The sequence below is a fragment of the Cavia porcellus genome, unplaced genomic scaffold (genome assembly GCF_034190915.1).
Source record: "Cavia porcellus strain 051 isolate PalLab524CR breed Dunkin Hartley unplaced genomic scaffold, mCavPor4.1 scaffold_16, whole genome shotgun sequence".
NCBI classification, from domain to species: domain Eukaryota; kingdom Metazoa; phylum Chordata; class Mammalia; order Rodentia; family Caviidae; genus Cavia; species Cavia porcellus.
Window position 1 is genome coordinate 51230420 of NW_026947499.1, and position 27043 is coordinate 51257462.

A 27043-nucleotide genomic window follows, 5' to 3' on the forward strand; every position below is an offset into this window, starting at 1 on the left:
TTACAAAGACATGGATCTGACAAGGAAGCCCTCATTTTTTTTTTTTTTATAACTAAGAGCACATTTCCTATTGCCTTAATTTTGTATTTTTGAAGTGAAAGGATTTTGGCCCAGACAGGACACTGTAGCCGGTAAAGCCTCAGGGGAAACCAAGGAGCTCCATCTTCCCCACCCCTAGGAATTTACCTCTGGCACCAAAGGAACACAGTTGACTACCTCTGCATCCCTAATGCCCCCTCAGGCTCCACCCCAAACCTAAGCTACATGTATGCCCCCACTCCACGTGTCCCACGGAGAGATCCTGTACCATGGAAAGATCAACGACCCCCCAGGGGGCGGGGGATGCTGGACCCCAGGGGCTGGGGGTCTCCCCCCCCCATTCTTAAAACAAAAGGTCATTGATACTAAGAAAACATGCCTCAGGAAGGAACTGCACTCACTGACAACAGGTGGGGCCCCTGGAGCCATGGTTATATTATTCTGTCCCACTGACCACAGCTGACTCTAGCTCAGCTAACCAGATTCTCTTGAGTTAGGGTGCAGAATGCAGACTATTCAATTCATGGCACAAAAGAAAAAGGATTCAGTTGTAAGGCTGGGGCTGCTTTTGGCCAAGTACAAATATACAGAGAAAGCCAGTGAGAGGATGAGGGAAGGAGACAAGAGACACAAATGTCAGAGACCACACAGGTACAGGTACAGAAGGATGAGAAGTGCCTTGTATTTCTAGGCACAGTCCCATTTTTCATGAGGAAGTATTGTCCTCTGGATCTGTTGAGTCCCCCATGCTAGGGTTGAACCAGCAGTCCTCTTGCTTAGCCTCCTTGGGTGCTGGGATTATAGGCCTGCCATTATGCCCATTTTTTGCTTCAGACAGGATCTCACTTGAACTTGCTCTTACTCCATTTGCTGTCTTCCTGCGTCAGCCTCCATAATACTGGGTTTACATATGTGTGCCACTACATCTGGCTACAAGCTTTGATGGCCCTTAGCAGTGAAGAATTGGGCTTGAACTCACTATCATAAACCTGAGTTTATTTATTTATTTATTTATTTTTTTGTCTTTTTCGTTTTTACCGGTACCAGGGATCGAACTCACGACTGCCTGCTTTCAAGGCAGGTGCTTATGCCACTGAGCTAAATCCCCAGCCCCTAAACCTGAGTTTAAAAGTTGGCCTTGCCTCCTACTGTAGTATTCTGTCACTTAACTTTTCAGGGTTTCAGTTTTCTTATATATAACCCAGAAAAGGAGAAGAAAAAGGAGGACATAAAGAAGGTGGCGAAGATCACCACCATGTTGCTCAGGAGGTTGCAAGGTTCAATGAGATACTAGGCTAAAGCATTTCCAGCATCATCTAAAACTAAGTGCTTATATCAAGGATGATATAAACCCACAACTGTTATTATCCTGTGTCCTCCTTCTTCAGTAATTACCTCCTTTCTGCCATTATGCTTTCCTCTGGCAAAAGATCCCGAGTTTTCCTTGGGAACTTTTCCTCTACCGGATATAATCCTGGTGGGACTATATATTCCTGGCTAAGGAAATGCAACATGGCCTCAAGTCAGCCAACTAGTTGGATTCAGAATCTCAATCTTTTGCTCAGTCATCCAAAACTGAAGGGGAAAAAAAAAAAAAAAAACACAGAGAGAGAAAAAACAGCAACAGCTTGGTTAATTTGTTCCCACTGCAGAACTCAGACAGGACTGTCGCTAGTTCAATGATGCCTGGTTCCTATCTTTTCCAAGATCTGGTTCTTTGGCTTTTGCATGGATTCTCTGACTCTCAGAATCTCCAATAAATATCAGTTAGCCAGAGCTAATTTCCACTACCAGCTTAAAGTACTTACATGGTACACTTTTTAGAACTCTATGAGACTCAACAAACTCTAATTTCTGCCCCCAGCCCCTAGGCAAGGAGACAATGGGAGTTAACTATTACCAGGAAATAAGTGCCACCACCCCCAAGTGGCTTTAAATAATAAGCATTTGGGACCTCACAGCTGTATGTGTGAAATTCCAGAGCAGTACTGCTGAATTCTGGCTCTGGGTATCCCATAAAGGCTGTGGTCAACAAGTCAAGAACCCAGCCTGGGCAATTTAGCAAGGTCCTGTCTCAAAATAGAAAAATGCTGGGGATGTGGCTCAGTACAAAGGCCTTGGGTTCAGTCCCCAGGATTGTTAAAAAAAAAAAAAAAAGTTGGCCAGGAGCGCAGTCATCTCAGTAGCTGGCTGGAGCTGCAGATCTTGCAGCACAGCTCACTTAAGAGCTCTCAAGAGGATCCCGCCACTGTGCTACATGAGTGGCTTTATGACCTAGAAGCAGGATTGCCCCAAAGTAAGGTACTCAAGAAAAAAAAAGATGATGATATACACTGTTAATTTTAGCACTTGGGAAGCTGAGGAGGTAGGATCACAAGTTCAAGGCCAGCTAAGACTACACAGGAAGAGTTCAAAATCAGATTGGATTATTATTATTATTATGTCTTTTTGAGACAGGGTCTCTCTATGCGGTTCAGGCTGGCCTTGAGCTCACTTTGTAGCGTAGGCTGGTCTCAAGCTCGCAACGATCCTCCTGCCTCAGCCTCCTGAGTGCTGGGATTACAAGCGTGAGCCACCATGCCCGGCTCAGACTGGATTATTTAACAAGATCCTGTTTCAGAAAAAGAAAAAAAAAAACAATATAGAGGCTATAATGGATTTTATGACATAGCTGCACAAGTCAAGCTCTATTTTATTTATTTATTAAAGTTTTTTTTCTTTTCTTTTTTTTTGTCTTTTTGAGACAGGGTTTCACCATGCAGTTCAGGCTGGCCTGGAATTTACTTTGTAGTCCAGGCTGGTCCCAAACTCATAATGACCCTCCTGCCTCAGCTTCCTGAGTGTTAGGATTACAGGCATGAGTCACCGTGCCCGGTCTAGGAATAGTCACTGGAAGCCACTGTAAGGGTCTACTTCCTCCTCCCTTAATTGCCCTCTGTTTCTAGCTGCCATGGCATGAGTTCTTTCTTCTCTGCCACACTGCCCTGCCTTGGAGCCAGGTGACTATAGACTAACATCTCTAAAAACTGTGAGCTAAACTAAACCTCTCCTCCTTAGACTTGTGGGTAATGGGGCCTGTGTCTCAGAGACAAGGAAGTAACTAGGAAGACAGCTGAGCTGAGTTTCCTTGGCCAAGTGATGAGGACAGGTCTGCTGTGGAGCCATAAATACAGTGTGCACTCAGAGGTTCTGTTTCCACTCTTGGTTCCTTATTCCTTTCCTTCTTTTATGAGCCGCAGGCTGCCACCGCCTCTCCTCCAAAGGCAGCTTCCAAGTTCTTAAGTTCCTGGGGCCATCTCCACTGCCCTCCACATCTTCTTCCTAGCTGGAAAGCACCTTCTGGATTCGTTCCCATACTTCCTTTGGTCCCAAGGACACCATCATTTCAGCTACAGGAGGTCCTTGCTAAGAACAGAAAGGGAAAATGTCATCTTATTGTCTTATACTGCTTACAGAATTTACACAGTCTCAGTCTGCAGAAGTTGCCCCTGGGCCAGCCCCAACCCACGCAGCCTGCACGCCAGGGAGCAGAGTTTGCATTATATTTATTGATTTTTTTCACTTTATTATTGATTTTACTTATTTTGTTTTGTTTGAGACAGAATCTACAGGCTGGCTTTGAACTTAAAACTCACAGCATTCTTTCTACCTCAGTCTCTTGAGTGCTGGAATTACAGGGGTGTGCCCCATGCCCAGCAAAGAGTTTACATTGTATTAGTGTTTGATTTTCCTAGACAAAGATGGTCCTAGAACCTGTTTTTCCTTTTCCTTTTGAGATAGGGTTTCACTATGGAGTTCTGGCTGACTTTGAACTCATTTTGTAGCCCAGGCTGGTTTCAAACTCCCAGTGATCCTCCTGCCTCAGTCTCCTAAGTGCTGAGATTATAGGCATGCACCACCAAGTCAGGCTGTTTTTCCATCTTAAGCAAAATCTGTTATCTTCAATAACCTGAAAGCCTAGGAGGTAGAGATTATATGGGTTCTGTTGATTATTGCATCCTCTGCACTTCTACTGGTACATAGTATGTACTCAAGCAATAGGGTCTGTTAAGTGACTCAAATGCAGGGACTGTTTCAGTCATCTTCGTATTCCCAAAACCTCTGAGGTGAGCTTGGTACCCGCCAGAAAAAGTTAGGTGAAAGAATAAATGAGAAGTTTGAGGAACAGGCCCGTCCACTGCCCCGCCTCACCAGCTGTCCACTGAGGGCCACTCGGAGCAGTTTCATCACAGTGCTGTGCTTGGTGCCTTCCAGCCCTTCTGATAGCTTCTTTAGTTCTCCATTCAGCATGTCTTGGGTTAAACTATCAGATCTTTCTAAAAGCCTAGAAAATGGGCAGCTTGTAAGGGGGCTGCACAGCCAATGGCAAGAGGGTGGGAGGGAAAATTACACAAAATTATTGATCAACTACAATATAAACCTGGTTTTGAGGGGTAGAGGAGAGATAGCTACCATTCAAGTTGGAAAAAGACAAAACAATGAAGGGACCAGATATGTTGCTAATCTAAGCAAGCAGGCATAATGTAGGGAATTTAAGAGAGCACCATAATAAGAGGCCTTACTAATTGCTATTTCTGGGTCATATAATCACTATGTCTCAATGTTCTTACCTATAAAGTGGGGATAATAATAGTGTTGAATTACACAAAGTTATGCCAGAGTTAGAATTTGTGAAGTGCTAAGTACAGTACCTAAATACACAGTCAATATTTGGAAATATTAATTTTATATTTCAATATATAAGTTTAAAAATTAACTAATAATTTATTACATGCAATAGCTCAAAGACACTGCAACAGGATCTAAAAAGAAATCTAGAAGGGCTTAGACAGAAAGTGGAATGGGTAATTTCTAGGACATTATCTGAAACATAGCTTTAAGAATGGAATACTGAACTAGGTATGATGGTGCACTCCTGTAATCCCAGCACTCAAGAGGCTGAGGCAGGAGGATTGTTGTGAATTCAAGACTAGCTTGGGCTACAAAGTGAGCCCAAGGCCAGCCTGAACTGCATAGTGAGACCTTGCCTCAAAAAGACCAAAAAAAAAAAAAAGGAGGTTGATCAGAGAATACTGGGTGTACTGGCACATGCCTGCAATCCCAGCACCTAAAAGGCTGAGGCAGAAAGATCACCACAAACTCAAGTGCAGCCTACACTATACAGTCAAGACCCTAAACTAAACCAAACCAACCAATCAACCAACCAAACAAAAATAAACCCAAATGAGTCAGAGGAGACTTCTTTGGGAATGTAGCACCAAACAGCAGAATGAAAGTAATCAGGAGACCCTGGTTTTAGGAACAGCCCTCCCACTAACCTGGTATAAACCTTTCTTTTTCCAAAACTTAAAGCACTTTAAAATCTAAAACTCCAATAGTTTTAGGTTGGTGCTACAGAGGGCATCAACCACCTCTGTAGCTGAGATTCACTCCCAAAAGCATGTTTTTGTTTCAAGAAAACGTCCCCATTCAGGTAGGGCTGAACTTCATAAACCATCTGAGTTATAGCGGGAGATGGGATTAGGGTGAAGTGAATATATTTCACAGCAAATTCCCAGTTCCCCTAAGATTTTATTGGAGATTTCAATTGCAAATGCTTAAGAGTGACAGAAGCTAGAGGTCTTCATTGCTGTGGATGATCCACAATGTTAATTCTGATACTTCCTGCTCCAGTGGGGTCCACATAACCAAAGGTCAGTTATATGTGAGAACTGGCTCAGGCAACCAGGTTCCTAAGTGACTTGTAGAACCTTTTAGTGCACACAGATCTCTTCACTTATGGCCAGAAATTCAGCAACTTAGCTTCAATTTATGATAAAAGTAACTGGGCATAGAGGCTCATGCCAGTAATCCCAGTATTTGGGAGGTTGCAGCAGGAGGATTGCTGTGAGTTTGAGGCCAGCCTGGGCTACATAGTGAGTTCAAAGTCAACCTGAACTACATAGTGAGATCCTGTCTAAAAAAAAAAAAAAAAGATAACAGTGACTTTTTTTTTTTTTGGTGCTGGGATAGAACTCACGACTGTGCAATTGCTGGGCAGGTGCTTATGCCACTGAGCTAAATCCCCAGCCCAACAGTAACCACTCTTACTGTGTCACTGCTGTGATCCATAAATGTTTGTGTCATACACAATTAGATGTTAAAATCCTAATCCTCAAAGTGATGGTTTTGGAAGGTGGGTATTGGTGGGAGAAAAATGGGATTAGTGCTCACATAAGAAAGACTCCAAAGAGAAACCTAGTCCTTTTTGCCATGTGAGGACACCAAAGGAAAAAGGCCCCAAAAGTGTGCCGTTGCAGATATTCAACTGGCTGACACTCTGATGTTGGATTTCCAGTCTCCAGAGCTAGGAGAAATAACTGCTATGTAAGCCACCCACTTTACTGTATTTTGTTATACCAGCTCCACTAGATAAAGACAATCATTAACAGGCTTCATGATCATTGGTACTTATGATATCAAGGGGACAAAATACTAAAAATACACTGCTGGAAAGCAGGCCACTAAGGAACCAATGAAAGAATAACAAGCCCCAGGCAGCCACTAATCGCAGCTCAGGGCATGTTAGGGCTGGCCCAGAGCTTGGCATGGGCACAAAAGTGACTTGTAGTGATCTGGCAGCTTCTGAACATTTAGGTGCTGGCGTTTCTCACTTATGGAAGTCCCAGTGTTTCTGAAATCTAATCTATGGCAGGGATGAGAAGTTAAGACATTGAGTCTTGGTGAATTAGAACTCATGGCCCCTACTGTGGCATGTCCTAAATTAAGAGTATTACTACTAGTAATAGCTTTTGGGAATTCATCCTAGAGATGCACTTGCCAATATGCTTTAATGTCTATGCCAAGTTATTCAGTGTAGCATCATTTGTAATAGCAATGTTTAGAAGAAACACAACTATTCAGCAATAAGAGATGAGTTAATTTATGGCAAAGTTGTATAATGAAGTAAATTTAGCTAGAGAAAAGAATGAAGACACTAAGTATTGGACAAATCATGCCTCAATTCCTAGCTATTTAAGAGGCTGAGGGACCCTAGTTGGGAGCCAAGCTCGGCAACACAGTGAGAGATTCTCTTTAAAAAAATAAAAAATAAAGAAGAATGTATTATTATATTGTTAACTGGAAAAGTAGCCAAAGAAACAGAATGCTATTACCGAAGTGTACCTTTTGCGTTAAAAAAAAAAGGAAGAATTATTTAGATATAATAAAGAATATTAGTTGCGAAACTGGAAAATAGATGAAAAGATTATAAAAAGAGGACTTCCAATATATACTTCAATTCCACAATGCCTGAATTTTAATCAAAGTCTAAAAGGTTTGAATTATTGTTAATAAACATATATTTAAAACTGAAAATTATAAGACTAAATCTACACATACATCCCCTTAACTATGCAGACATTTCACACAGGGAACTGTTAAGTGTTGCTTCTCTGGAGCAGGCTGGAGAAGGAAGGAGGATTCATTTTTTCCTATAAACACTCTTACCCCATTTGGATTTTTTTTGCTACATGCAGGTGTTTTATCTTTTCAAAATACTTATTATAATATATTGGAGGCCTTTAGATATAGGCAAGCCCATCCACTTTATGCACGAGAAAAGCAACAGGTAATAGTTAGACATGTAACTGTTGGACCCAGCCTGCCTGGGTTTAAAACTCTGTTCCTCCAAGTTCTTAGTTGTATGACTCTGGACAAGTGACTCAACCTTTCTATCACTTGATTTTTTATCTGTAAAAATGGGGGAAATGACAGTACTTTCTTGATTAGGTTGCAATGAATTTAAGTACACATATACATAATTTATGTGTGTAGGTGTATATATTTTGTTGTTGTTGTTTGAGAAAGGGTCTCCCTATATAGTTCAGGCTGGCCTTGAACCCTGTGTAGCTTGAGTTGGCTTCAGCCTCCAAAGTGCTGGGATTACAGGCATGTGTCTCCAGGGCTGGTTCTGGTTTTCTTAGATAGTACTAACATTTTTTTTTTGTCTTTTTCCTTTTTATCGGTACCGGGGATTGAATTCATGACTGCCTGCTTGCAAGGCAGGCACTTATGCCGCTGAGCTAAATCTCCAGCCCCCAGTATTAGAACATTTAACTAGGCACATGGCTGGCAAATTTTAAAAATACAATTTCCAGATACCAGGCAGCTTGGTGTGACCATAAAAACATAGTTCTAGCCAGCAGAATATGGGTAGAAATGGTATGTGCAGTTTTAAAGTAAGGTCATGAGAAAAAGTGTCCCGTCCTGTCTTTCTCTAGTTGAATTGAGGCCTGTCCATGAGCCACTGCAGACCATACAGACAAGAGGAAAATACAGGGATGCAGGGCCTGTAAAACAAGGGGAAAAGCTGTTCATTCTCAGACTGCCTCCTGTAGGCTGTTACACAGGGGACAATGTACTTGTGTTTCTTCTGTCTGACAGAATCCTGACAAATATCTGCTGAATACAGAGCTTTTGCAAGAAAACAAAACAAAACGGCCACCGCTGAGGAGAGGGGAAAGTCATAGGCAGAGAAGTGGGTCTTGGTAACACAGTGTGAGCCTTACACTGAACTGGTCTTTAACTGGGCACTTCTAGCCTTTGTAATTATATAAGTAATTATTCCCGTTTCTTAAGCCAGCTATGGCTACATTTTCTACCAATGTAATCAAAAGAATTCTGCTGTTATTACAGGAAGAACTAGTATGATCACTACATTATAGATAGATAAGGCAATGGGAGCTCAGGGAGATTTTACTTGTAAAGTCACCTAGGCAAGAAGAAACGACACAGTGAGCAAGTGGCAGAGTTAGGATGTGACTCAGGTTGGGGCATGCTGCTGAACCCACTATTTATATCCAAGGAGAGCCAGAGTCCTCTGGTTTGTCTTCTACACATAAGAAAACAAGCAAAGGAACATTTTATCAGTGGCCATGGGATTGTGGGGGAGTCCAACAGCTAAGAAGTGGAGGAAGGAGCTACCGGAAGGAGCAAGAGAGGAAGGATGTGGAGGCACTCACCCCAACACGTGCTTCAAGATCTCATCCACCTTCTTTGAGATGGTGCTTAGCTGTGTTCTGCTCACAGCAGGGCGAGTCCACAAGTAAGAATATACTGGGGAAATCAAATCCTGCAGGCGGCAGATATGACCCTAGGGAAGGAGGCAGTCAATGCATGTACTGATGACAGGGCTCTATAAACGCTGTATAAAGGAGAAGGAATGGCTCAGTTTCCTAAAGGTCCCTGGCTCCCTACCTGTCGTAGCAAGATGATCCTCTCCACATACACTGGATCAAGGACATTCCTGTCTTGCAGCTGGGCCCCAAATGCCTCCTCCACCAGGGTCTGCAGCTTTCCCACAAGATGGTACCTCTGGGTCTCATTGCTCACCAGTCGACGGAGGTGCAGCCTGTGGCAAAAGTCAAGAGAGCAACCTGCTGCTGGTTCCTCCAGCCCACTTATACCCCCTCTCCCCAAGGGAAGGGACAAATCACCTAAGTCACCTCCACCCCCATTGCAAAGCAGGAATTTCTTTACATTCATAAAATGAAAGGGATATCACTAAGACTATAAACCGCCTGAGAGTCAAGAAACCTGGAGACATACTCTGTTTTCAGTGTTTTTAAAACAGTGGCTGACTTTCCTTTTTTTTGTTTTTTGTTTTTAATAGTCCTGGGAACTAAATTCAGGGGTACCCTACCACTGAGCTACCCATTCAACCTTTTATTTTTCAAGACAGGTTCTAACTTACTCTGGTGGAACTTGAATTTGTCATCCTCTTGCCTCAACTTTCCAAATAGCTGAGATTATAGGCATGTTCTACCATGCCTGGATTTTTTTTCCTGTAATTTTTAATTTTGCAGCACTGGGGATAGGACATAGGGCCTTGTGCAGGCCGGGCACTCTTACCATTGAGCAACACCTAACCTAGCCCAGTAGCCAGTATTTTAAACTAGGAAGACATCACATGAAAAGGGTTTTAGCTTCTCCTGGGAAATGACATCTGGCTCCAAAGGGCTCTCATGCTTCACAGTTAACAGGTTAGAACAAGGTGGAAGCCCAGCTCACCTATCCCTTTGCTGTCTGGTCTTTTACCTACCATGCTCCCTCCTCTGTGGTATCTGCCTGGCCTCTAAAAGGTACCTAAGTTTACAAAGCAGAATCTGGAGGAGTCTGTCTCCTAGTCTTTCTTAAATTAAGGAGTTTGGCACAAAAGGAAAGGATTTGGAGTTTGTTTGAATTAGGGGCTCACAGTTGAAAAATTTGGATTTTGTCAGTGTAAATTTTCTTCAAGTGTCCATCAACTGAGGAATGGATAAAAAGTTGTGGTATTTTTATACAATGGAGTACTACTCAGCTATAAAGAATGATCACATTGAGATATTTATAAATAAATAGACGCAGCTTGAGACCATACTCGTAAGTGAAGTAAAGCAAACTCACATGTATAAATACCGAATAGTTTCCCTAGTGTAAATGATAATACATAAAATTATATGGTAAACATGATTCCCAATCATATTGGTTTTAATCCATATTATCACTCATTTAGTCCATGTTATCACTCATTAATTGCAATGGTTTTAACCTGGGTTGTTTGATTTTAGTATCGGTAATAGTACGGATAGTTATTCTGAAGAAAACACGTCATAAAAGCTAGTGCTGATTTAATATCATCTTGTTTTGAAGTCCCATCAAGCTGTTGTACATCTGTTTCCACTGGTTTTAACATGTGGTATCTTACTATATTTTACTATATGAGATAGTATAAACAAAATTTTTTATATGCAAAGAGATATATAGAAACCATTGTTCATTTTCTGTTAACTGGTTCTAAATACCCTGTAATTTCTTCATTCTCCTGAATAGCTTCAGACTGACTTGATATACTTGATGCTATAGTATATGAAGTTATACTCAAATAATTCAAGGAAGGAGGCACTATGGTGACTACTATTATGTTAGATTATCTGGGGATGAAACACAATGATGCTTAAATAGTTCGGTTCTGACCTGTGTTGTTCTAATACAATGTTCTCTTTTACCTCAATCCCATCCTTTTTTAAAAATTAATCTATTTTTTCTTACATTTTTTTTTTCAATTGAGGGAAAACTAAATTAAAAAATAGTGGGACATATTATAGTAACTTGTTTTCCTATTAACCTGATTTGAACCCCAGTATTGCTCTCCCCATCTTGTTCTGTCTGATTATTTTATATTGTTTTGTTTGATAGTATCAAGTTTGAGGGTATAGGCAACCACTTGGAAGGCAATAAGATATACTATGACGCCCATTATGGTTTGACTGTTATTTCTTTTTGAAGTCCTGTCAGGTCTCCAGTGTAGGTCTTGTTCTGTACTGTTTTGATCAATCTATTATACCTGATGATATAGGCAACTTTTAAAAAAAAATAGCAAGAGGCACAATGGTAATCATTTTAGATCACCTGATACCCTATTTTTACATCATGTACTATGCCCATCCTTTCGTTCTAACTGACTGTTTTGTTTAGCCACGTTAGGTTTTATTCTCTCCAAAAAATAATAAGAATTGTGGGAGTAAAAAAACCCAAAAAGTGTAACTGTTATTAAAAAGAGAGGAAAGGAAGATGGCCTAAGGGATATAACTGCATGTACGTTTGTGTGTGTAGGATGGAAATCCATATTACTGAACTTTTGTGGGATCATTGATCGGCATTGTGTGCAATCTCATTGTATGAATGTTTACATGCTTTAATTTTATAATTTGGACAACTATTTCAAAGATGACAATATGTAACCTATTAACTAGTAACATCTTACTGTATTTTTTTTCCTTGAAATTCTGTATTATTTGTACTCTTTTACTGCTTTGGTTTTTTTTTTTTTTATTTCCTTTTTTTTTTTCTCTTTAAATAATAATAATAAAAAAAATTTCTTCCTTTCAGGGTTCCTTTTGTTTGTGATAGGGTCTTACGTAGTTCAGGATAGCCTTGAACTACTATGTTGTCCAGGTTAGCCTCGAACTCATTGTGATCCTCCTGCCTTACTGTGCACCACCATGCCTGGCTTTTTTATTTTCTTCTGAGATGGCATCTCAGCTGGGTATTGTGGCACGTGCTTGCAATCACAGGAATCAGGAGGCTGAGACAGAAGTATTGCAAGTTTGAGGCCAGCCTGGACTAGACACTGAATTCAAGGCTGGCCTGGATTACATACTGCAATCCTATCTCAAACAAACAAAACAAAACAAAACAAAAGCCAACCAACCAAACAAAAAAAACCAAAGCAGGAGGAGGGCTCTCTTTTATGTTGCACAAGCTGGCCTCAAAATCATGACCTCCTGCCCCAGCCTCCTGAATAGCTGGTATTACTGGCATGTACTCAGCATCCAAAGTTCTTATTTAGTTTTTTGATACGGGGTCTGCTTCTATAACCTAGACTAGACTTGAATTTACTTCCCTCCTTCCTCAGCCTCCAGGTTGCTGGGATTACAGGAATACACCAACACACCTGGGCTTTCCAGAATTCTTTCAACTGCCAGATTCTCTCCTTTGAAAGCAACAGAGCCTTAAGACTACAACCCTCAAACAGACCCACCATCTTCAGTCTCCTGGCTGCCTTCTCACCTCCTGGTAGGATGAGACAGACCAGGGAGAGTGAATAAGTGAACAGCGAGGCCATTCTGAGATGTGCGGCCTCTTGTCCTGGAACAGAAGATAGTAGTAAGGTGTGGGGGAGCATCTTACAGGCTTTTGATTTGTACAGGCCTGAGTGTGGAGCCTGTCCTGCCAGCAGGGGATCCTCATCCATGAAAGAAGGATGAGAAGAAGGCTCCCGCAGTGGGAGGTTGTAGAGATCAAATGAGGGACTGATAGCAAGGCCTAGATTTCAGGTCTTGCAGCTGCAGGTAGACAGTGTCTGAAAAGAGGCTTTGGGATGGTACAGGGTAGAAGGATGAGTGTTATGGGAAACTATCTTGAATGCAGACTGCCCCCTCCCAAAAAAGTTTTTAAACGGGGCACAATGGCACACACCTATAATCCCAGAACAGTACTTAGAGACCAAGGCAGGAAGACTGCTCCAAGTTTGAGGCTAGCCTAGGCTCCACAGTGAGTTCAAAGTCAGTCTGAACTACATAGTGAGATCATGTCTCAAAAAAGCCAAAACAAACTCGGGATTTAGCTCAGTGGCTCAAGGGCTTGCCTGGTAAGCACAAGGTCATGAGTTCATCTCCAGTACAAAAAAAAAAAAAAAAAAAAAAGCCAAAACAAACAACAACAAAAATTTTTTACACCATGCTTGTAAGCCCAGGCTGAGTAAGAAGGGTCACACATTCAAGCCTGGGCAACCTTGTGACTTGGTGAGACCCTATCTCAAAATGAAAAATAAAAAAGGGCCATACTGGAGCTCAATGCTAAGGCCCTAGGTTCAATTTCAATACTGGAAAAACAATTAAAAATTAAGAAAACATATGAAAGCAGTACTGAAACATTTTCTAGACTCTCATCAGATATATGGGAAAATATAGAGGAGAATCATGGCCACACTTGAAACAACATGTGCAAAGGCTAAGATCTGAGACACAGTGATAAATAACTGTAAAATTACTATTTTCATACCACTAGAACCACCATTACTATGCCATCTATTACTATATTTTATACTATTTCTGTTAAAATCATGGCAGGGGCTTGACTACAGATAACAGCTTTGGCAGAATTAAGCCTTTAAGCACCAACTTTAATAACCCATCCTTCCTGATTCATACAGCATGCAAAAGTCCAACTCCATCATTCTTCATGTTACTACTATGTTTCAGAGAGGACTGAAATGGATCACAAAGTGTCTCCCCACCCTGACTCCACTGCCCCCAAAGTATCATTTGCTTTATAGTAAGAAATGTGAAAGAGCATGTTGCATTTAACATGCATGTTACACTCACACATGCACACCCTATGCAAGCAATGCCTGTTATTTTCCAAGTCAACTTGGGCTAGTCACTTAACTTTTCTATGTCTTGGACTCATCATATAAAATAGGACAAAAATCATAAAGCTGATCTCCCCGGTGTGCTAGAAGTACAAGTACTTGAAGTGATAGCCTTAAAATAACTGCAGTTGATGTGAATTCTATGTACTGTGAAGAGCCTCTCTCCAAACCAGTGCTCAGGACATGTCATTACTGAGATTCTCCCTGTCTCAAAATAAAATTTTTTAAAAGGGCTAGGGATGTAGTTTAGTGCAAAGTCCCTGGGTTCGTGGGTTCAATGCCTAGTACTACAAACAAACAAATGAGAGAGACAGAGGCAGAGACAGAGAAACAGAGGCAAACAGTTACAAGGTACAAGCCTGGTAGGCAGCTTCATCACTAATGCCCTCTGACTGGGACAGCTCAACAGCAATTTGAACTGTAACCATATGTGGAGGTTTCAAAGAGAAGACTACTTGAAATACCAAGCACCTGAAATATAAACTTGAATCTGTGGGCAGTGTCCATTCATTCGAAACAAAAGTGGCCCTCTCTAGTATTTGGTGCTAACAAAATTCTTGAAGAGCTGGAAGGAACATAATTGTACTCATAAAACTAGTCCTACCACTTACTGAGTACTTTCTATGTGCTAGGGGATGGGCAAGACACCTTCACACAACTTTTATGTATTAACCATCACCCAAGAGGGGAACCACTGTTAGACCCATTTTAAAGACATTGAGGCCAAAGGAATTAGTGACTTACCTGTGGTCACACAGTAACCTTTTTTTTTTAAGTCTTTTTCTTTTTTTTTTTTTTTTTGTCTTTTTCCTTTTTATCGGTACCGGGGATCGAACTCACGACTGCCTGCTTGCAAGGCAGGCGCTTATGCCGCTGAGCTAAATCCCCAGCCCCGTCTTTTTCATTTTTATAGGTACCGGGGATCTAACTCACGACCGCCTGCTTACAAGGCAGGTGCTTATGCCGCTGAGCTAAATCCCCAGCCCCGACAGTAACCTTTCTATGAGGACCTGTCATGGCACAAAGGCCCTTCCTACCAGGAGGTCCCCTCACCTGTTGAACTCTGGGAGTTTCTGCAGGTCCAGCAGGGCTGAGTGGCAGGTAATCCGGGTCAGGTCGAACTGTGTTATCAGCTCAGGCAGGGTCCTGCCCATCTGGTTCTCTGTAAGTGAGGCCACCCAGCTGTTTAGCTTCTTCTTTCCCTTCCTCTTCATTTTCCTTTTTCTTTTTGAGATGGTAATCTAAAGTTTAGCCCAAGCTGGTCTCCTGGACGCATAGGATCCGTTCACCCTAGCCTCCCAAGTGCTAGAACTAGGTAAGCATCATCTTGTGTGCCTTCTCTCCTCTTTTGTGGTACTGGGGGTTGAACTTGCTCTACCACTGAGCTATATCCCCCAGCTCCTCTCATTTTTAATTTGGGATGGTCCTGCTAGGTTATTCAGGCTGAAATCAAGCTTGTGATCCTCCTGCCTCAGTCTCCCAAGTAGTTGGGATTACAGATGTGTACCACTATGCCTTGCTCTGTCCACTTTTTTCTTTTTTAAGACAAGACATTGCTATGTAGTTCACACCATTCTAGAACTTGCTATGTAGCCCAGGCTGTCCTCTAACTCAGAATCCTCCTGCCTCCACTTCTCGGGTGTGCTGCCATGCCTGGTTCTTCTGTCCACTTTTAAACACAAGGACAGCTGAGTGAATGAGTAAGCACTGGACTTGCTATTCTAGGTCACTGACCTAAACAATTAGACTTCCAGCTGCTTTTACATTAAGGGCCGAAAGAAGCTTTCATTTCCAAAAAGGATTCTATCATGTCGCTGTGGGAAAGAGTCCAAAAACACTTAGGTGAAATCAATTCTCATTTCCTAAAACACAAGCTAAAGAACAGCGTGCCTATTATCTGGTTATACCTCAGAGTTGATCTGATTAGTTCTGAGTAGGGTCGGCATAGCTACGTATTATAAAAGCTTCCGCCAAAGTGCAGCCATAGTTGAGAACTGCAGGGTTGGAAATAGCTTCAGGTCAGCAGGCATCATAATAAGGCACAGGACTATAGTTCTAGATCCCTTACTGTGTGATGCTGGCAAGTTATTCAACCTCTTTGAGCCTCACAATTCCTTACAAACAGTTGTGATAACAAATATCTATCTCAAGGACATTTTAAGGGTTGATGAAATGATAACAGAATAAATAACAGATGATCACTGCATCACTTTCAGAAATTCCTACCACAAGCAGCCATCCTATTTAATGCTCAATTCTTTCAAGTTTGGGCATTATGTCCTAGGCCAAGTTTTACAGATTTGGCTTAGGATTAACCAGATTTATAGTACCATTAGTAATTATTGTTAGTGGAGTATATACCTGTGTAATTGTAATAACCACAGGAGCTATATTTTTGTGTTTATTGGGTGACAGGCATTGAGCTGGGGCCTCATACTCCTGATCCTACTGAACCTTAACTGAAGAGGGAGCCACTTTCTCACACTGCACAGAGGTGGCAACTGAGACTTTCACTGGGGGCAGGGTCTATGCCTTTACTTTTCACTGTCTTTTGTGCCCAGCACTCAATATGCTATCTGACTTGAGAAACATTTGTTGAATAAAATAATGAACTTTTTTTTTTCTTTTTTATCGGTACTGGGGATTGAACTCACGACCACACACTTGCAAGGCAGGCACTTATGCCGTTGAGCTAAATCCCCAGCCCCAATAATGAACTTGTTTAAGATCATGTGGCTGGCAGGGGGCAAAGTTAGGACAACCAGGTTTGCCCATACCAAAGACCCTGTTCTGCACAGCTACACTCTGCCACTAGAACTGCTCCGGTAAGTGGGTACCTGCAAACCCTGAGCCACAGTTTGTGATGATGTCGAGCAAGGCATCAGGTAGAAAGCCGGCAGCAGCGAAATGTTCCAGGAAAATGTCCCCTTGCCTCTTGGACAGCTTGCTGCCATCCCTGTTGAGAAGCAGGGGCAGGTGGGCAAAGTGAGGTGGCTGCCAGCCTAGTGCTTGGTAGAGGAGCAGGTGCTTGGAGGTGGAGATTAGCCATTCAGAGCCCCGCAGCACATGGCTGATGCCCATGTGGTGGTCGTCCACCACACAGGCCAGGTGGTATGTAGGGAAGCCATCGCTCTTCAGGATGACTGGGTCACCTTCCACATTAGCGACTTCATGCCGAGTCCAGCCATATACCAGGTCCTGGAATGCTGATGCTTCCTCTTCCAGGCGGAAGCGGATAGCGGGCTTGGGGTCTGTCGCCAGCTTCTGGGCTACCTGCTTCTGGCTCAGGTTCCGGCACCGATTATCATACCTGATGGAAAGCAAGGCAGCACAGTAGCTAAGAGAACTTAGTCCCACCTTTGCCTCTAATGTCTCTATGATCCCGAGTAAGTCATTTACCTCTTTAAGTTGCTTCATCAGTCTACAATGAGGAGAATAAGGTTGTTGTGGGAAAAACCAAGTGAGGTAACAGTGTGGCAGATACTAAGGTTTGCTACCAAACAGGAACTCTTTCCTTTCCCCTTGTTAATGAGAAAATGGCCAAATGCTTAGACTGAGATGTTGAACAGTGATTATTACAGTCAATCTTGCAATCCCATCACCTGATGCCGATGACCAGTACAGGTAGGAATATAATCATATCCTAGTCAACAGTCAAAGAAAACTACACTCAAGGGATATGTAAGGGCTAAGGTTTTTGTTTTTTGTTTTTTTCTTTTGGTACCAGGGATCAAACTCATGATCTCATGCTTGCCCGTCCTGTGTTTGTGCCACTGAGCTAAATCCCTGGCCCAAGGGCTAAGGTAGCAAATTGGTTCCAAATGAAGATAAGAGAGAGCTGCAAGAAGGAAAATTTTCCTCTTGAATTTCTTACTTGCTCCCCTACAGTCCTTGTTGGACAACTGTACTCAGGTGCCTGATCCACAGAAACTGCAGGGCAAAAACATCTGAGAATAACTGTGTATACTGGTGACCTTTCTTGCTGCTGAGACATACCTGATGCCCACAATTCAAAAGAGGACAGTTTAACTTGGCTCACATTTTAAGGAGATTCAGTCCATGCTCATCACCTGTGATGTATACAGTATACATTCCCAGGCATTGTGCCTTTTTTTTTTTCAATACGGCACCCATCCTTCATGGCCACGTCTAAATGGTTCACAGGCATCTAGCTCTCAAGTAGAAACATCATGGCTGAGGGTGTGACAGAGCAAAGATGCTTTCTTCAAGGCAGCTAAGAAGCAGAGCAAAACAGTACCAGAGAGTAATCAGGTCACACCTTCCCACGCCACCCCGACATACCCACAAGTGTAGCAGACACTACGGTTTGCTACCAACCGATTCCCTGGGCATCTCTCAAGTCAAGCAAACTGACATAATCAAACCTGACATCACACTGATTATGCAGCAATAGACAACAAACACAGCCAACTCTGGGAGGCATTCTTGAGGGTTGGGCTCTTACCGGGGTGTCTGATGGTTCCTCAGGGCCTCCTTCTTTAGGAGCTCTAGTCGCTGTGATGAGCAGAAGCAGGGATAGGCAGCTCCTATCTTTAGCAGTGTTTCAGTGGCCTGGGCATACAGCTCTAGCCGTTGCGACTGCTGGTAGGGTCCTGCAGGACCTCCCCGACGGGGGCTCTCATCAGGGGGGATGCCTGGGATCCAGGCAGAGAGAATCATCTTAGAATGACAGTACCTAAAATGCACACAGCATTCATTCCCAGGCATTGTACTTTTTGTTTTTTAACCTGGCATTGCAGATATTGTAATATCCACCTCTGAGAGTGGTGTCAAAATGGTTCATAGGCAACCATGCCAGAGTCATGAAGTATACAATTTTTTGTTTTGTTTTGTTTTTTTGCGGTAGCGGGGATTAAACTCATGACCTTGCACTTGCCAGGCAGGTGTTTATGCCACTGAACTAAATCCCCGGCCCGGAGTAGTTATTTAATACACTGTCAGAATCCAATAATAAAAGCTGGGTATGGTGGTGCACATCTATAATCCCACACTCAGGCAGCTAAGGCAGCAAGATCACAAGTTCAAGGCCAGCCTGAATTACACAGTGAAACCCTATCTCAATAAATAAATAAATGAAAATTAAAAAGGGAAGGGATCCTTTTTTGGCTTTGTTTTTTTGAAACATGGTCTTGGTAGGTAGTTCATGCTGGTCTTGAACTCACTGGTTAGCCCAGGCTAGCCCTCACACTCATGGAAATCCTTCTTCCTCAGCCTTACTAGTGTTGGGATTTTAGCGTGCACCACCATGCATGACAGGGAGAGGTTCTTAAAGTGCAAAGGGCCTGGGTTCAAGCCCTAGTAACTGAAAGAAAACTGAAAAAGGAAGATTGGGCATCGTGGTGCATGTCTGTAATCCAGAACTTGAAGACTAAGGCAGGAGGACTGCTAGGTTAATAGTGACTCCAAAAAAAAGTGATTCTGTCACAAGAACTGAAAACATGTTTATATAAAATTAGTACCCAAATTGTGATAGCAATTTTATTCCTAGGAGCCCAAATGTGGAAACAACCCAAACACTCATCCACAAGTGGAGAGAAAAAACAAGATGTAGCATACCAATACAATGAGTATTTGAGTATTTGCTCATTTGTATATGCTATCACCCAGATGGCTCCTATAAATGAATGAAGCCAGTCACAAAGGACCACATATTTTATAATCTTATTAAGTATCTAAAAGAGGCAAATCTACAGGGATAGAAAGTAGATTGGTAGTTACACAGGATGGGGAAAGGTAGATTGGGCAGGGACTTATTAGTATAAGTACAGGGTTTCTCTCAGAGTACTAAAAATGTTTAGAATTGGTGATGGATGTATAGCAAAATGAATATAGTAAAACTGAACTATTAATTCAAAATGTTGAATTTTAAAGTATATGAATTATATGTAAGAAAAAAAGCTCCCAAACAGAGCAGACCCAAAAGTCTGCCACCTCTGGGTACCTGGACACCTGGCCTTTGGTCTTTCCTACCATTGCAACTTTCATGCCTAGCAGTCCTGACATGCAGCAAGCACTCTATGAACTGAAGTCCTCACTCTGGCCTGCACGACACTACAGTGGTACCTTGATTTATGAATTTGCTTCTTTCCGCAATACTAGTTGTAGAATTTATTCCACATGCTTGCAACTCATTTGCAACTAGAATCATGGGAAGAACCTAAGTTGGTGAACTGAGGTTCCACTGTACATGATTTGACTCCTACCATAGCAACATCTCTGTCCACAGATTTGCAGTTATTCTACTTTGTTCATTGTCTGCAGCCACACTGGCCTCCTTGCCACTCCTCAAATACACTCAATACTGTACTTTTTTTCCACAGGACAGGTGCAGCTGCAATTCCCTCTTCTTTGAATGTTACTCCCGAGTAATCGCAAGGCTAGCCCCTTGCTTCATTCAAGTCTCTGTGCCAATGTTACTTCCTCAGCAGAGAATGGGCCATCTAGAAAAGCCCTCTTTACTCCAGTACCTTAACCTTACTTTACAACTTTTACTATCACTATCATCTTAAGAATGAATCATTTAGGGGGCTGGGGATTTAGCTCAGCGGCATAAGCGCCTGCCTTGCAAGCAGGCAGTCGTGAGTTCGATCCCTGGTACCGATAAAAACAAACAAAAAAAGAATGAATCATTTAGGGGCTGGGGATTTAGCTCAGCGGCATAAGCACCTGCCTTGCAAGCCAGCGGTCGCAAGTTCGATCCCAGGTACCAATAAAAATGAAAACAACAACAACAACAAAAAAAGAATGAATCATTTGTTTATTTGTCTTGGACTTTGGTCACTATCCTCAGCCCCTGGAACAAAACGGGGATCACAGTAAGTACTCTACTTGAGTAAATTCCTTTCTTCAATGAACCTCAAATGCCTATGTGCTAAAATCTATCATAAAAGCTAGAAATAAAATGGGTTCCTGCCCTGTAGGAATGAAGTGAAGTGAATAATTTACCTGAGATGAGAATTTACATCTCAAAACAGTTTGGTGTTTTTCCTTAACATTGTTAATCTTCACTGGTTATACCTGTCCATAAGGGTTTTCTGATCCAGGAAACACAAACACACACCTCCTTGTTCTCCCTGAGGTTAGCTATTCTCAGGATTAAAATTCCCACAAAAAGAGTGACTTCAGAGACTGTACACATTGTTTGGCAGTCACACTGTGCTTAAAAAAAAGTGGGGGGGGGGGCCTCAGATTTAACAATGGAAAGTATTCATTAAGAAAACAAAACATAACAAAACAAACCTCAAAATACTAAATTGCTGGCTCCTCCTGGAACCAGAAGACTGGACAAGAGGAGCAGCAGTCTCACGACAATAGTGGCTAGAGTTCAAACGCACTGCCACTTCTGAGTGAGGCTCACCAAGGGCCTTGCTTGTCCAGCTTCCACAGGGGCTATGTTTTCTGTCTGGTCCCTACAGAAAATGGCCTTGAGATTCTGAGATAAGGAAAGGAATCCCAGATACCATGTCTCTTCATAATAGCCCACCTTCTGCTATAGGGATATTCAATTTATATCTACATTTTCATACTTTTACTTGACCCAAACTTACTCTGCAGAGCCTGTTTTTTCCCTATCTTTTATTTTTTATTTTTTCTTTGTCTTTTTCTTTTTTATCGGTACCAGGGATCGAACTCACGACCACACACTTGCAAGGCAGGCACTTATGCCACTGAGCTAAATCTCCAGCCCCTGTTTTTTCCTATTTTTAACATACATGAAACAGTCGATTTGAGGATGATAATATGCAGTGCACATACCATTGTTCACCCGATTGATGTGCTCTGAAATTTCATTATAGTTTTTTCCTTCTTTTTCTTTTTATCTTTGAAAAAAAAAATGGATTTGAAACAAAAATATTTAGGCAAAGATTTTTTTTTTTTGTCTTTTTCTTTTTTACCAGTACCAGTGATCGAACTCAGAACCACACACTTGCAAGGCAGATGCTTATGCCACTGAGCTAAATCCCCAGCCCGAAACAAAAATATTTACATGCTAAAAAAAAAAAAAAAAAAAAAAAAGGAACCTATGTGAGTATTGTAAAAAAAGACAAAGAAATGGAATACCAAGATAGCCTTGAACCGTGGCTTCAGAAAGCGTTGATATATTTTCATGTGGTACCTGCCACTCTAAGCAGCTAAGATATACCCATTTTTCCAGGACTCCTAATTCTCCACTGTAAGCCCCATGAGATGATCTATAGCCCCTTTCCCCACTCCTTCCTTTGAGAAAGATCCTTTCCCTGCCAGGAGCCTCACCTGCCCATTCCAGCATGTCCTCAATATTCTCTGCTGCCCCAGGCACAAGGCGGGTCTGATCTGTGTCCTCCAACCGAAGGATGAAGCTCCCCTGGTGCTTTTTAGCAAAGATGTAGTTGTAAAGGGCAGTGCGGAGGCCACCCAGGTGCAACAAGCCTGGTAGGAGAAGAGAACAGCTCAGACGAGAGAGAAAATGAGCTCTCCTTGTGATAGAATGCCCCAACCAATATAAAAAACCAAGCAATGGCTATGTCTGTCCCACCTCCCTGCCAATATCCAGTCAGCCAGCCAGCCACTGATGAAGACGATGGGGTGGTAGAATTCAGTCCCTCACGCTAGAAGAGGACTCCACCCAGGTTTCTGAGCATGTTATCTCGCAAAAATGCTTCAAGTCTCCCTCAATGTATGTATCACTCTCCTTTGGTATTCACCTTAAGGCCAATTTTCACCTCAAGGAAAAGCAGATGATTACTTAAGAAAGTGATATCGCACATACAAAATAACTCATACAAATTTAATCATGTGTTCTGGTAAAAAAAAAAAAAAAGTAAATTAATGCCCAGGTATTATGGCACATGACTGCAATTTCAGTACTTGAGAAGTTGAGGAAGGAGTATTACTGTGAGTTTGAGGACAGCCTGGGCTACAAAGTGAGTTCAAGGTCCTCCTGAACTGCATAGTTCTCAAAAAGGTCTCAAAAAGGACCTCCTTTCCCTCGTCCCCAAAAGTAAACTGATTACAAATGAAAAACAAATTTTTTGGTCTTGAGCCAGGATCACACTATAATTCAGATTGGTTTAGAACACACTATGCAGCCTAGGTTGGACTAGAACTCACAGTGATCCTCCTGCTTCAGCCTCCTGAGTGCTAGGATTACAAGTGTGTGCCACTATGCCTGGCCAAAAAACAAATTTAAAATAGTGTATAATCACATTTTCCATACATACTCTTATCTACATCATATAGTTTGAATCTGGTCTCCTTGAGATTTGTACTCTTAAGTCTTGTTTATAGAGATAGGGTCTTACTATGTAGTTCAGGCTGGTCTCTAACTCCCAGCAACCTCCTGCCTCAGTCTCCTGAATGGTGGCATTAGAGGTCACACTATCATGTCTGGCTTGGTAGTATTTAAAACTGTGATTTAGCCAGGCATAGTGGCACATGCTTATAAGTCTAGCACTTGGGAGGCTGAGGCAGGAAGATTGCCTTGAGTTCACAACCAGCTAGGACTATACAGTGGTTCAAGGCCAGCCAAAATACATAGCAACACCCTGTCTCAAAACAGTGAAAGATAAATACTAACCAAAAGCAAAATTAAGTTTCCCCAGGGCTATCCAATAAGCTCCTCTGCATTTCCAGGTACAGCCACAGAATAGGAAAAACTTCTCTGGACTCAGGTAGACCCCTGGTTCAATACAGATTAGGTGGGTAATGTTTGGCTAAATAGTCAAGGCCACCACAAAACCAGTTGTGCTCTATGGCACTGGGTTCCAGGAGTCCCAAGACACAAGACCCAGGCCTACTAGTTGAAAACAAAGCCTCATATATCATAAAGGAATCAAATCCATCATTTACTAGTTACTATCCTTTGGGCAATCAACTTAATTTTTATGAGCTTCAATTTCTTTTCATCTGTTGAATAAATTAAAAAAAGGAACCTTCCAAAATTGGGGTTGGTGGCATGTCTATAATTCCAGTATTAGAGAGTCTGTGGCAATTCGTTTGTGAGTTCAAAACCAGCCTGAGCTACACAGTGACTTAGTAAGAGCCTGTCTCAAAGTAAAAAATAGTAAAAAAGGACAGGAGTGTGGTTCAGTGTTAAACTCTGGTTTCAATACCCAGTACTGGGAGAAAACAAAATAGGAACCATCCTCACAATGGGATTGCTGTGATATCTAAATGCTGTCTGAAACATACTTTAATTACTGTCAGCTATTACAGTGATTTATATTGCTTGGTAATTCTTCTGTCTGTAGTCAGCAGCATTTCCCATACGGCCTTTTCTCACACATTAGCAAGGAAATGTGAATCACAATTACACTGATAGAGGCTTCACTTTATAACTGCTTTCTACTTGTATGAGTTCTTACTAACTAGCTCAGCTGTAATGGTTCAAATCCACACTGCAGATGTCATTATTATCCCTACTTGACAAGATGGCAAACCTGAGGCACATGAAAATTAGGTAATTTGTTCAAATTAACATGCGGGATTGGCAAAGACAGAAAATTGGATCTAGGGCCGGGGATTTAGCTCAGCGGCATAAGTGCCTGCCTTGCAAGTACGCAGTTGTGAATTCAATCCCCAGTACCAAAAAAAAAAAAAAAAAAAGAAAAAAAGAAAAAAAAAATTGTATCTAGACAATCGTAGGTTTTGGCACTCTTTGAAAGTGCCCCTTGGGGCTGGGGGTTTAGCTCAGCGGCATAGGCACCTGCCTTGCAAGCAGGTGGTCGTGAGTTCGATCCCCGGTACCGATAAAAATGAAAAAGACAAAAAAAAAAAAAAAAAAAGAAAGTGCCCCTCAAAGGAAAGTAGGCAGATCTAGGGCTGGAATGCAAACTGCTGCCAGTTGACAACAGGTAGCACAAAAACAGAGGGTAAAGATTTGGACACTGACATTAATTTAGCCTTTTGAACCTAACAAAAAATATATATATGTACGTATTTTGTATATATATGTACTCATGACCTAGTACTTGCCAAGCAGGCACTGTGTCACTGAGCTATATCCCCAGCAGGTATATTTTAAATTTTTTATTAGAACATGTTTGCAAGACTTGTATTTTGTATCCTAGCAACATTTTCATTTTTCTAGAAATACATTTATACTGATTTTATATAAATACTGGTTCACAACTGGAAATTAAAAATCACTACTTCCATCACTGTAGGTTTGAGAGGCACTCAAACCTACTTAGTGCTCTGCACTGTCACGCCTGCCCACAAAGATTCTGGCATTCTGCCAACTGGTATTTTGCCAGTTGGCAAGATCTTTATCTGTACATCATGGGGTCTGGAATGTAAGGAATGCTTAGGGCAAAGAGGGCCAATATTAGCCTTGGTAAGCAAAGGGCAATGGGGTCAGGTGTGGTAGTCCACACCTGTAATCCCAGCAACTGAGAGGCTGAGGCAGGAGGAATGCCAAGAGTTCCAGGCCAGTTTGGGCTACATACTGAGTTTAAGGTCAGTATGAACTACATAAACTGGTCTCAAAAAAAAAAACCAAAAACAAAAAAACAACCAGAAACAATGAACTAATGAATGAACAGAAAAAAAAAGAATAGAGCAGTGCTGGGAGCTAGCACAAGCTAGCAGGATGGAGGGTGGAGCTATTCAGTGGGCCTCTTGTCCCTCTAACTTACTAAGCTTCCAACAATACTAATCTAAGCTTTTGCAGGTGACATTCATTCCCTTTACTCAGTTTCCTTCTATAAGCTTCAGATAAGGCAATTCCTTCTTGTTTAAGGAATTTATTTATTTTTGTATCAGAAATAGAACTCAGGATCTTGCCAGGTGAGTGCTGTGCCACTGAGCTATATCCCTGGCCCTACTTTTTTTTTTTTGTCCTGGGGTTTGAATTCACGGCCTCCCACTTGCCAGGCAGGCCCCTATGCCACTGAGATAAATCCCCAGCCTGGCCCTATTTATGTTTTGAGACAGGGTCTCACTATCTAGGTCAGGCTGGCCTCGACTTCACAATTCTCCTGCCTCAGCCTCCCAAGTGCTGAGATTATAGGGGCATTTCACTACATCCAGTGGGGATTCTTTGACGTTGGTTCTCTGCCAAAGTATGTCAGAAAAGCACTCTCAAGGACCATCTCATGTCTCTTATTCTGTTTCATGTCCTGCATGGCACACGTGGCTCTAAGTATTTTTTTTTTTTGGTATTGGAGATTAAACCCAAGGCCTTAGCACTGAGCCACATTCTTACCCCTTCCTTTCTGAGACAGTCTTACCTAAATTGCCCAAGATGAATTTGAATTAGTGATCCTCCTATCTCACTCTCTCAGAATGCTAGATTATACGCATGTTACATGCAATTTAAAATTTTTTATATGCACTTTTCAGGCAAGAATATAGGCCCTTTGAGAGAAGGAGCCCCAACCTTTCCAACCACCAGAACTGGTGGCAAACCTATGGTACACGTGCAGCATTGAGCATCACTAAAAGTTCTCTAAAAGGTTCGCTTCTGTGTCCTGGCGCGTCGTAAGCGACACAGTTTACACTAAAAACCTTTCATTGAATGCAGTTTACACTAAAAATCTTTCATTGAAGAAAAGCACTCAAAGAGACGGCACAGTATTTCAACTTCTGCCTCTGTAAAACAGGGTCGTGAACCCCTTTTACCTGCCCGCCCCTTGACACCACCGGAAAGGGTAAACTGAGCAGCATTCTGGGGGCGGGGACGCACAGTGTCGAGGCCTGCAGCGTCGCGTCCGCCAGTTACCTGTGGGGCTGGGGGCGAACCGCACACGTACCGCACCCCCGACATCTGCGCTCAAACTGGCCTCACGCCACCCCATAGGGCGAGCTAAGGTCACTGGGACTGTCCCGGGATGCAAAACTCTCTTCCAGAGCGCCGCCATGTGTGCTGGTAACGCACACGTGGGCTTCTCTGCGTCACTTCCGGGTACACCTCCCAGCCAATCGGCGTCCGCCACAGCGGGCTAGCCCCGCCCCTTAAAGGCAAAGATCTTAGTTTGAAAGCAAACTCCCCCATGAACGACTGAGGTCGCCGTCAACCACTAGAGGGCAGAACGGGGCAAGCGGGCTATT

General features: G+C 42.3%; 1 protein-coding gene across 6 annotated transcripts; it reads right to left on the minus strand.

The window, feature by feature from the left end:
• Positions 1-456: 456 nt before the first annotated feature.
• Positions 457-27007, minus strand: Ears2 (glutamyl-tRNA synthetase 2, mitochondrial). 6 transcript variants are annotated; one of them, XM_063226672.1, is made up of 9 exons: positions 26715-27007; positions 22268-22423; positions 18459-18648; positions 17146-17303; positions 15047-15155; positions 9277-9430; positions 9042-9172; positions 4231-4390; positions 457-3444 (listed from the first exon to the last, which is right to left on the minus strand). In XM_063226672.1, exons 1-9 carry the CDS (start codon positions 26851-26853, stop codon positions 3361-3363), a joined length of 1281 nt encoding a protein of 426 aa, XP_063082742.1. In that variant the 5' UTR covers positions 26854-27007; the 3' UTR covers positions 457-3360. The 6 variants fall into 6 exon arrangements, with proteins under 6 accessions (XP_063082742.1, XP_003477863.2, XP_063082739.1 ...); XM_003477815.5 differs by having other exon boundaries at positions 4231-4363; positions 16831-17303; XM_063226669.1 differs by having other exon boundaries at positions 16831-17303.
• Between the last annotated feature and the right edge of the window lie 36 nt (positions 27008-27043).

Coding starts and splice junctions, on each gene's coding strand:
- Ears2 (XM_063226669.1), bottom strand. CDS start 26,853: ATGGCGGCGCTCTGGAAGAGAGTTTTGCATCCCGGGACAGTCCCAGTG. Junction 9,431..15,046: donor AAACTCCCAGAGTTCAACAG/GTGAGGGGACCT, acceptor CTTTTGCCACAG/GCTGCACCTCCGTCGACTGG. Junction 3,445..4,230: donor TGGCCCTCAGTGGACAGCTG/GTGAGGCGGGGC, acceptor TTCTGTTCTTAG/CAAGGACCTCCTGTAGCTGA.